Source organism: Agelaius phoeniceus, chromosome 20 (assembly GCF_051311805.1).
Source record: "Agelaius phoeniceus isolate bAgePho1 chromosome 20, bAgePho1.hap1, whole genome shotgun sequence".
Lineage (NCBI taxonomy): Eukaryota > Metazoa > Chordata > Aves > Passeriformes > Icteridae > Agelaius > Agelaius phoeniceus.
In genome coordinates, this window is record NC_135284.1 from 6,348,317 (window position 1) to 6,360,110 (window position 11,794).

The 11,794-nt window shown below is 47.6% G+C and overlaps 1 protein-coding gene across 2 annotated transcripts; it reads right to left on the reverse strand.

The window, feature by feature from the left end:
• Nucleotides 1-103: 103 nt before the first annotated feature.
• PRKRIP1 (PRKR interacting protein 1) lies at nt 104-8,577 on the reverse strand. Of its 2 annotated transcripts, XM_054646795.2 has the most exons (6): nt 8,411-8,574; nt 7,142-7,220; nt 5,644-5,744; nt 4,816-4,901; nt 3,096-3,163; nt 104-842 (listed from the first exon to the last, which is right to left on the reverse strand). In XM_054646795.2, exons 1-6 carry the CDS (start codon nt 8,528-8,530, stop codon nt 727-729), a joined length of 570 nt encoding a protein of 189 aa, XP_054502770.1. In that variant the 5' UTR covers nt 8,531-8,574; the 3' UTR covers nt 104-726. The 2 variants fall into 2 exon arrangements, with proteins under 2 accessions (XP_054502770.1, XP_054502771.1); XM_054646796.2 differs by lacking the exon at nt 4,816-4,901 and having other exon boundaries at nt 7,113-7,220; nt 8,411-8,577.
• Between the last annotated feature and the right edge of the window lie 3,217 nt (nt 8,578-11,794).

The following is an 11,794-nucleotide window of genomic DNA, read 5'->3' on the forward strand; positions in this document are numbered from 1 at the left end:
GTGTGCCACATCACTTGATCTCTTTGTCCCTTCCTGCAGCACTGCAGCATCTCTTTATTTTACTGAAATCCTCTTCCAAAAAGAAAAATAGAAGACAGAACAATCCAACACATCCCTTTTATTAATTTAGAAAACATGGAAGAAAAGCAATAGGGAAAGTTTTAGCATTAAAAAAGGGATCCAGATTAAAAATCTATAGAACTTGTCTAGCAACATAAACTGATTTCTTTGGGTTAGAGATGACCCCATACAAAACCCCAAATGCAGAACACTCACAGTGCAGGAGAGTCTGGCTACAGACCACTTTTCTACTTCAGGTTAAACTCTTCCCCTAGATTCATGTATCCCACTGCTACCAGCTTCAAGATAAGTAGAATACGTAGCCTTCACAGTAATATTTCCCTTAAATGGTAATAGTTATGTTTTAGCTTTCAGACAGAAAAACACTCTGGGCCATTTTAGAAAGAACTCTAGGGTCATAGAGACTTATGGCTGACTCTTTAGAGCAAACTTAGAGCAGACTGCACAGCAGTTATACAAGCAATTAAGAAAAAATCTCTTATTTGGCATTTCTCTATCATTTTCTCTCAGGCCTGTGACGTGAAGGCCATGCCCCGTTAAGCAGATGTAACGTACGCCAATGGGTTCTGCTTGGCTGAGATGAAAGACTTTCATGCTCCTGAATATAAAGCAATGAACAGTGTTTCCAGCTGTCCCTGGAAGGCCTCATCCTCTTCCCATCACAAAACTTGGCTCTTCAGCATCATCTTCCTTCTCTTCCTCCTCCTTGCTATCCTCTTCGTCATCCTCGCTGCTGCCTTGCTCTTGGGATTGCCCGGGTTCTACAAACACAAACAGGATGAATGGATGAGGTGTTCCCACCTGGCTTCCCTGTCAAGCATTTCACAGCAAAACACTCTCAAGGTGGTCAGCAAATGTTGATTAGGTCAGGCTAATTAGCACAGAGGGTAACATATTCCCCTGTGTCTTCCTTGTTAAGCATCTCACAACTAAGCAGTCCCAGATACTCAGGGAACAGCAATCAGGTTCTATTAATTCTACCAGGTGATGAGGAGCTCAGAATATCAAATTCTCCCTCGGGGAATTCCCTTATCTCCAATACCAAGTCCATCATTAAACAGCTCCACCTCCTCTGGAACATTATTTCTTTCTAACAGAGACAGTCAAACACTGAGGTGACATTATCTCATTCCCAGTCTTACCTCTGCAGGCTGGGATGAACTTTGAAGGATCACACACAGCACTGGGAAGGCACAGGCAAGACTCAGTGTATTCCTACAACCTATCCAAGTTCACAGAAACTCCATGAGGTGCCATAAACTTTTACAGACTGTTTGCTATACTGTCAGTACAAGAACTCATGAAGATATGCCTAAGGTTAACAAGGGTCACAGAAATCTTGTGAAATCTGCTAAAAAACCAGGATACATCTACTAACCGATAACAAAAATGAGGTATGGCACAAAAGGCCATTTTTCTGCTCTCTCCTGTTCCTCAGGCCCAGTCACACTCTGTGTCCTGACCAGTTCATGCAGGATTTAGGATCAGTGGTCTGATGCCACCGCGTGGTGAAGTGCTGAACTTTGAGCGTTAACTGGGAGTTTGCTCATCAACAGCTGACCTCATTCAGTGCCAACCCTTATTCTTTATGTTTTTACTGTAACAAAGATGAAACATGGCAATTCAGAGGTTTAATTTATTCATTCAAAAAGGAAGACAAATGTTTGCCTGCCGTATCCAACAAACACACTTTAATCATTTTGAAAAAAACTCTCAGATCACAACCCAGGGCACACAAAACTAAAAAAAAGCTGTTCCCAGTTGACTAAAAATGGCTAAAGAGGGACTTCACTCCCCCTTGATATTATTATTTTACATAGAGAACTCTTACACAGACTGCAAAGAGTTAAGAACTGTTACAAAGTCCAGGAGTTTGGATTCTGTCTTTCAGGAACTTGTGCCAAACAAAACCACTCCTGCCCCAGAATGGGTACAGGGCAATCCCATACCTCAGTGCCAGTCCCTGATCCAGCTCTCCTCTCTCCCAGCCACTCCCTAAGGGATGGGTATTCTGTTTGTTCACTCAAAATGAACAAATGTTGACTCATGCTTAAATTCTCCTCCCAGTTACAATTCATAAACGAGTAGCTTAAAAAAATAAAATAAAATAACAAGACCAAAACAAAACACCCAAAAAATTCACTCTGCTACATTCACTTGCTGTCACAAGTAAAATTAACCCAACAATTTGTCCTCCCATGTTTACATGGGAGGCTGGCAGTGGTTCAGCTGAAACAGATCCAATTCTGAAAAGCAAAGCACAAATAAGGTAGAACTGTCAGACAAGCCACTGTTCCAGCAGAATTACCAGAAACTGCTGTAACTTTAAGATTAACCATTTGTGTGCTAATTCACATTGAAAGAGGAAGCCAAAATATACTCACTGAAAAGAAGCAACAAGTATGCAAAAGTTTGAGCAAACAGTTACACTGACATTGCTGAACATTAAATTTCAAGAGATAAATTAATGTTGCAGGAGAACAGAGGCAGTCAGAGTTTTCACCTTTATTTCTATGAAATAAAATAGTCCTGTGGAACAGATGGTACCAAGGTGGCTCAATTTCTTACACACAAAATTGTAACTCTGTTTCTTGCTGCCCAAGCTGTGCATTTTTTTTCCACCTGTTTTCCCATACACATTCAAAATACACTTTAAAAAAGCACAGCCTTGAACAATCCTGCCTTTCTAAACCTCAGGTGAGGCTCTGAATCTGCAGTTCATCAGAATAGTTGGGGCAAAATATCCCCAAACTCAGATTCCAGAGTTTGCTGTCCAAAATCCCCCCTAATAAATGGAAAATATTCACAAACAGCCAAGTTATTTGTAAGATTAAATCTCAACATAGATGGCTTTCAAAGCGGATTTTGAAACATCAGCTAAAATAACAAGCTTAAGGCTCAGGCTTTAATCCATGTATTGAGAATGCTTGGGATGGGGGGTGGGAAAAAACCTTCTAAGCTTCAATGAGGGAACAGAACCAAGTCCTGAGAAAAGTACACTAAATTTCACTGACCTTTTTCCTGCTTCTTTTGTTCAAGTTTATTTTTCTTAGCTTGCAGTTTCTTCTCTTTTAACTTCTGGCTATAAAGCAAAGAAAAAAGAATCTCTGGCAAATCCAGTGTTGTAAAGCTTCTGCACATTCATGCACTGATAAAGGACATATTACAGACATCTTGGAAAAGCTGATTTCAGAAGAGAAGTTCAATTTAAATTTGGCCTCAACTGAAAATTCAGCAAGACCAAACTTAGCATGTGATCAAGAGAAACTTCTATGCTGTTTTCAGATTAATGAATTTTTAAAAAGTCTTTCATGACTCCACTGCAACCAGAACTATGATACATAAGAATCTCCAAGAACACAGATGGAACAAGAATGAAACTGCCCTCGCATTTTATCTACCTAGGCTAATAAACACAGAAAGAAAATGGTGTTAAAACCCAGACTGCAGAAACTGAACACTGGGGGAAAAACACCAGTAATATATCCTACAATTGAAGAAAATCAAAATAGTGCAGTATGCTCTGACCTTCCTCTTTGGCTGTACTTTCCCAGGATGTCAGGCCCTAGGAGTAGCACTGGGGGTAAGAGGGAATCTCAATTCATACAATCCAGCTCTCTTTGCCCAGCAAAGACAACCAGGTAAGTTAATGGCAGATACAGGTAGAGTAGCCTGGCATTCACATGCTCCTCTCTCAACAGCAAAAGTGAATTCTCTTGAAACAGAGAGCCAGGAACTGAACCTGTTGGGTCAGGACAGAGAAGGGTGGTGAGGGAAATTAGAGGGGCTCCTGCAGGGCAAAGTCACACCATTAGAGCATAGCAGGGGGACATGGAAGTGTTGGTGTTTAGGCAGCATCTGCTGTTGGAACAGTTGTTTTCCATCTCAGCCAGGGAAGAGGCAGCAGGCCAGATCTGACTTGCTGGCCATCTGTTGGACCACATTAAATTAAACTAAGATGGCAACAGTGTTTGTGTTGTGCACTTTAGTGTTAACATGGCAGTGAGCCACTTTGCACAGGCCTTTCCACAGCAACTCTCAGCCACAGCATGCAAAACAGCAAAGGAGAGGCTGCTCAGAGTCAGAGCAGAGGCACAATTCTCTGCTTTTTCTGAAACCTATCCTGGACACAGGGAGTGGGATTTCAATTCTTGTGTCACTGCACTAAAATGGCCAGTCTATTTCTTGAGAGCATCAATCTTGTAAGTGTTTAATTTTGTCTAAAATTTAGGGGAAATATGGATTTAATATTTTTTTAGTATTTCCACCTAACTTATTAGACTTCACCTGCCAGACATTTCAATGGGGTAGGCAGAAGCAGCCTACCCATGAAGCAGCACCCAGTTTTGCACTGAAACTGCTTGGTACCAAATGATTCAGACATAAACTCAAGCCAGATATAGACACAAACCTTTCCTGACACTGTTAAAACAAATATGCAGCAAGGCATGTTGCAGTCAAGACCACAGTGTCAGCAAAAGCAGCTCAACCGGTCCAAAGTTATCCTGCAAGCAATGGCACGGAAAAGAAACCACCCCAGCAAAGCCTGTCAGGTCTACAGCTACCTTTGGAAACCAAACATTGACATTGACAAATTTAATTTCCACAGCCAGACTTCCCAGCTGATAGATGCAGACACAGAATGACAGTGTTTATCCAGAGCATGCAGCTACAGATGAGGCACAGGGAGTGAGGGTTTCCATGTCAAGCCTCCTGGGAAAAATCTGCCCTTACCGCTTCCTTCTGCGTTTTGCTGTTTGCTCTTCTGCAATCATCTTATTCCTCTCCAGTTTCTTCTGGAATTCCTCATCTAGTCTTTGCTGTAATTGATCACATGTCATACTTTGGTCACAATCTAAATTAAAATACTTATTTTAAAAGTCATGTCCTTTTAGGGAGAAGTCTTTTAGCAAAATACAGAAGGGAGCTCTGCCAGATTTTGCCTGGCTTCTTTATACAAAGCGACGTTCCTAGGGATGGCTCCTGTACAGACAGCATTTTTAACCTGCAACCTGAGCCAAACATTGGAACCTTCTGAGGGAGGAATCCTCACCAGAGCAGATGAGGGAGGCTGGGCTTCTGCCCTAATTAACGTTTCAGTAAAAACAAATGAATAACTGGAGACACAAACATTAACATACGGGCTCATCTCGGCCAAGAGAGAGTATATCAATAGTGTTTTCTAAAAGAGGGGCATTCTACTCAATCAGGACTTAAAAGAAACATCTGAACTCTGTGCACAGGCACTCACTTTGTTTCTGTTTGTGCAAGGCAGTGTTATCAAGGATTTCTAGCTTTTAAAGCATTTTCAAGTCAGCCTGAGAACACACACATTCCCATGAGGCCTTACAGCGTGCTAGGACCCCAGGGAACACAGGAGATGGAGCACGTCTGACACAAAGCACCAAATGTTTCAGTACTGACACAGACACCACGGATCACACACTCCTACAGACTCCTCTGACAAGGGAATTATTTGTACATGACTTTCAAAGAAAACACAGATTTGCAAAGAGCAACAAACAGCTGGGGTAGGGGGGAGTTATAAAGGGCTGTGCTGACCTTCTCAGCCATGGCATCCATGAAATCTTGCCTCTGGTACTCTCGCCGACGGAGGTGCCGGTACACGTGGAACTCCCCGCTCCCAGCCCCAGCACTGGAACCTGCAACAAGGGAGAGCTCAGTCTGCTAGGAAAGGAGGGAAATAGATGTTCACAAATCACTGCAGCTGGACACTGCGGGATGGGACACAGGAAAGGGCACTGTCAGATGAAAATCTACCAACAGCACACAGAGTGTGTCACCATTTTAAACTCAGCTCACAAGCAAAAGCAGAGTGAGCTGCAAACCCACACATTTTTGGGTCACTGCAGGTCCTACAATTACGCCCCTGCAGAGCCCACCCTTAGCTGCACAACAAGGCAGGCAAAGAACTGGAGATGAAATGCACTCCACAATTTCTTACAGGCAGAGGTGAGCTACAATACCCTGCTGATGTTGCTTCCAACTAATTTTCAGCATTTCTCAAATATAAAATAAAGGTCAACGGAAAGGTGGTAAAAGGTGATCTTGTACTTTCCCATGCAAAACAGATCCTCTGACAGTTTTCAACTGTTTCTTCATAAATTAAACTCCTACAGCTCTCTCTTCCTGGCATCAGCCTGCATGCTGAAACCTTGCAGGAGCTTTAGGCATCGTGCTCCACTCTCTTCCCCTGCCTCCCAAGCCCTTTCTCAAGGGAAAGCACAGGAATACAAACCTCAAAGAAAACATCTAATTAAAACCCAGCAGCTGGGACTGCAACAGGGGTGCTCTTGATACCAACAGAGTCCTAGCATGTCAGGTACCCCCAGAAAAATAAGACCATTCACTCAAGCACATAGCAGACCTATTTGAAAAAGCCATGGGAGAATTACTATAAGCAGACTTTATTCAGAAGCATATAAAAACTTGAGTCCAAGATCAATTATTCTGAAATAAGAACAGGTCAACCTCTAGGAAGGATGGAGGTCTCAAAGAAAGACAGAACTTCTACATGCAGTTTATACCACAGCAGCTCCATTTAATCCCTGCAGGTAGAAGTAAAGTGTACACAGAGTACTTGGGTCAGGGTCCTGGCACAGCTGCCAGCTCCCTACCTGAGCACACACATTCACACCTGCTGCATGTGTCTGCTTCTCACAGCCTGAGGTGCAGGCTCAAAGCAGTCAAAAGAAGGACTTCACACTGCCAATCTTCCAGAGCACTCTCAGATCCATGGAGAGGACAGATTTACTCATCATCATTTACTTGTCATCACCAGAGCAGCAGCTTATTGCACTGCAGGCAGCCCACGTGCTGCAGTGCCACAGGCTTTGTTCTCTCTGCATTCTGACAGCCAGCAAAAAAGTGGAATCAGAGAACCAAATAAAACTTGAAAAATCAACTCTCAAAGCACATTTCACACCTCTTTTCTCCAGCAAAATGAGCAGCAGAAAACCACCTCTGTCCTTCCCTGCTAAAGGTTTTTTAAAGTTAATTGTGACTGATACCAGAGTTATCTGAAGAACAGAATCTTTACCCATGACATCTCTAACGAACTCCGGGGGAGGTCGAGGTGCCCATTCATTCAGTTTTTCAGGAATTGGTACAGTCTTTTCCTGCAAGAACAAACCAAGCAGCCATCAGTATCTTCCAGGAGCAAAGTCTGCAATTTTAACACTTTGTTGAAAGGCGGGATACGTCTGACAACAGCCTCTTCCACCAACTGACAGATCTCAGAAGGAGCACAGCTGCAGCAATTTCTTCATGCACAGGGATCAGGAGCAGGCAGAAGAGGAGAATCAGAAGGGATCCTCTCTGTCCCTCACATTCAGGCCTGCAGGTCAACAAACCCCAGGAGGATTAGGAGTGTCTGTGCCTCTTTTCAGCATAGGAGCTAGAAGGAAGCATGTCAGCACCTCCAAGCACTCGCAGGAACTGGTATAATTCCACTACCAGGTCTGGGAAATGATGAAAGGTGTTTGAGCACCTCCCATGCCAGAGCTAGAGGACAGGGAAGAGCAGGGGAGGGAGAACACATGGTGCAAGGTCAGAGGAAGAATGTGCTGCAGGGAGTCTCAGCCTGCTCCAGCACACACAGAGCGGGGGCTGAGTCTCCTCCTGGCAAAAAGCTCCTCAGGAAAGGAACAGAACACCCAGTTAGAGGACCAGGGTCATGCTCCTGCACGTTAAAAGCGGTGGACAGAGGAAAAAGCAGCGGGTAGAACACTGAGGGGCCCCTGGGTTCCCAGAGAAGCGTGTTTCCCCTCACAGCATCCCAGAAAAGACGGGTCCTTCTCCCCTCACAGCAATACAGTGTGTGGGGGGGTCGGTCCCGCTCCCCTTGGGGACCCGGCAAGGAGGAGGGGGGCGTGTGTCGATCCCATCATGGAATCGGGAAGGAAAAGGGGGGATTGGCTGGTCCCTCTCTCTTCACAGACCCCCGGGAGGGGCTGTCGGTTCCTCTTCCCTCACGGACACGGAGAGGAGAGAGGGGAGGTTGGTCCCTCTCCCCTCACGGACCCCGGAGGAAGGGAAAGGGGGTGTTAGTCCCTCTTCTCTCACAGAGCCAGAGGTGGGGTGTCCCGGCGTCCTTCTCCCCCTCACAGACACCGAGAGGGTACCAGTGTCCCTCTCACCTCACAAACACCGAGGGTGGGGGGCTCGGTGTCCCTCTGCCCTCACAGACCCAGGGGGTGGTTGGGGTGGGGGGTCTCGGCTTCCCTCTACCCCTCACGGATCCCGCGGGGATCTCAGCGTCCCTCTCCTCTCCCGCCGCCCCGGGCCGTGCCCCGGAGGGTGCCCTCACCGGGTTCCTCATGAGGCGCTCGAGGCGGAGGCGCTGCTCCTCGGCCGCGCTCCTGGGGATGACGAGCGGCTGCGGCTCCTTGCGGGGCCGGGGCGGCCGCGGGGCCGAGGGCGCCGCCATGTTCCGGCCCTGGCCGCGCCCCGCCCCTCCCGTGACGTCACGGCGCGCGACGCGGGCGGCCCCGTCATGGCGGGTGCGGTGAGGGCCGGGCAGAGGCGGGAGCTGTGTGAGGGATCCCTGTGTGAAGGAGCCACGGAATTGAGTCCGTGAGGGGGCAGGGACACCGAGGAAACACCTCTGGGGTCATCGAACCCAACTTCTGCCCTGTCACCACCCTGTCATCCAGAGCACTGAGTGCTACAAGTCGTTTCTTGAACATCTCCACGGACAATGACTCCACCACCTCACTGGGCAGCCTGTGCCAATATCTAATCACCCTTTCTGTGAAGAAATTCCCCCTCCTAATGTCCGTACCCTGCAGCCTGGACGGAAGCTGAAGGCAGAGTCATCAAACTGTGTAGTTGGAAGGGCCCTCTGTAGATCAGCCAACCCAAACCCCCTGGCAAGGCAGGTGACCCAGGAATGTGTCCAGGTGGGTTTGGAATATCTCCAGATAGGGACACTCCACCGCCTTCCTGGGCAGCTTGTCCCAGCGCTCTGCCACCCTCAGTGGGATTCTTTGAAGGCACAGAATCACAGAACAATGGTTCAGGTTGGGAAGGACCATTGGGGTCACCCAGTCCACCCCCCCTAATCCAGCACAATCCCCTGAGCGTGGCACTCGGGACTGTGTCCAGAGGACTTTTGGGGACACCCCACACCCTGTCTGTGCAGCCTGTGCCAGTGCTTGATCACTCACACAGTGAAGAAGTTCTTCCTCATAGAATCACAGGATAGTTTGGGTTGAAAGGGACCTTAAAGATCTTCCTGTTCCAAGCCCCTGATGTGGGCAGGGATGCCACCCACTAGACCAGGCTGCTCAGAATTCTCTCCTACCTGGCCTTGGGCATTTCCAGGGATGCAGCAGTCAAAGAGTTTCTGGGCTATCCGTGCTGGAGCTGCACCACATTCACAGCAAAGAATTTAATCTTAATACCTCATCTAAAGCCACCCTTTCCGTTTGAAGCAGTTCCCCCATTTGTCAGTACAAATTTGTGTTCAAAGTCCTTCTGCATCCTTCTGTCCATTTGGGCACTAAAAGGCCACAATTAGATCACCCTGAAGCCTTCTCTTTTCCAGGCTGAACAATCCCAGTTCTCTCAGCCTTTCCTTGTAGGAGAGGTGCTCCACCCTGCCAATCCTCTGGTCTTCTCTGGGCTCACTCCAACAGGCCCCTGTCTCATTTTTGGGTGGAACTGCCTGTGCTCCAGCCTCTCATGCCATGGCTCAGCACCACTGAGGAGGGCCTGGCTCCAGCCTCCCTCAGACACTCAAAAACTCAGATACAGCTTGTTCCCTGCGTCACTGCTCCCATGTCCCAGCTGTGGCCGTGCATCTGCTCCTGCCCAGGCTGCGTTTGCTGAGCTCTGATGTCCCCTGTCCCCTCACACAGCTTCTCAGGGCTGCAGGCTGTCCCCAGCAGGCCGCATTAGCGAGGCAGCTCCGGCATCTGCCGCGCTCTGTCCAGCAGAGCCTGAGCAGGGTGAAAATTCAGTGTGTTTTTCACTGGTGCCCTCAGCCCTGCCAAATCCCTTCCCTGTGAGGGTGTAAGCGATACAGCACTTCCTGGTGCCCCCGTGGCAGGCTGCCTGCGCCATCTGTTCGTGTCACTTTGGTCATTAACCAGCGTGGCCCGTGGTCTTTGTCTGCTGACAGTGATGAACGGCAGCAGCGCTCCCCACAGCACCGTGTGGGCAGGTAGCAGGGGGGGAGATGCTGTGCTCTTTGTGAGAGGAATAGAGGATTTGTCTTTACAAACAAGCTGTGGGTCTGCTGGTAGATAAAACTAGCTCTGGGAGATAAAAGAAACAATGGGAAGGATTCCATTCCAAAAAGATATTTGCTTTTACAAATAAACTTTAGGTTTGCCGATAAACGAAATTAGACATTGAGAGATGAAAGAAACAATGGGGAAGAAAAGCCCTAAATTCCATAAGAATTAAAAATTAAAAGGGAGGGTTATGCATTAGAGGGAAATCTTTGGTATCAGGCATATTGGGAAGTCTGTACCTCTCAAGTACCTGAGCCAATGGGGAAAGAAAGAAGGGAAATGTGGCTGGGAAATGAGGATAAAAAGGAGGCTGCCTCCTCCAAAAATTCGAGAGATCCCAGAGGAATGCCCCATGGCCTCTCCCTTTATTGGAATAAAGTAAAAGGACTCCTCTGTCTCTTTTTTGGACATAAACCTCTGGTGTTTGTCGATTAATTTTCCTAACATTTGCATCCATATTCACACCTGGGGTTTGCAGGAACAGCACTTGGATGAGCTGAGGGCTGCTACACCCAAATCCAGGCTTGCCTGACGGAGCTGGAGGAAGCCATGGTGGGGAAGAGGAGCCAGAGCTGGCTGCAGTACAGGCCTCCACTGCAAGCCAAATTTCATTTCAAGTCGCTGTGGCCCTACAGAAATGGCATGGCATGTGCTGGGGCTGTGTGTGCGTCACAGAATTAGCCAGTAAAGGTCAGCTGCAATGGAAGAGGGGCATAAGCCTTTGTGCAGTTTATGGAGATAAGCCAGAGCCGGGAAGTTGGGCTCTGGGTTTCAGACAGCTTCGTGCTGTGCATGTGGAGAGGGTGACAGAAAGGGGAACAGAGAGGTTGGGAATGGCTCCTTCTGAGATTTATAGTGCATTTGTATGGCCTGAATTTATTAAGCCTCCATTCTCTTCCCCTTTCTGTGGAGAAAATCGGAGCTGATCCTCAGGTTCAGCCCTATGTTTACAAAAGACTTTTCAACCTCCGCTGAGGTTGCTATGGAAATCACACTAGTTTGTGTCTCGTGTTTTTCTTACCAACCTGATTTGTAAAAGAATGGTGTGAATTTAGTGCTGGCTGAGTTCCCAGCTGGCCGCTGGTCCTGGAAGGCATCCTTGCAGTCTCAGCCCTGGCTGGAGCAATGCAAACAGCTTCTTCCACGCTGTCTGCCAGCTCCCCAGCTCCTGTGCCTGCGGCTCTCCCAGCCTTGGGTCGTCTTCAGCACACCAGGACAGAAACCATCCAGTGCCAGGCTGGACTCAGCCCTGCCAGGGAGACACCAGCTCTGTTGCAGAGGCCATGGCAGGTCCCCTGTCCCCTCTCTGTCACCACAGACTGTTTCACAAAGCAGAATTGCTGCAAACCGACTGAGTTTCCTCTGCTGAGTCCTAAGCACATCTAATCCCTAACAATTCACTCTGTTTCTTCCTCACAGCCACTTCTGCAAACACCCATCTTCCCACAGCAGGG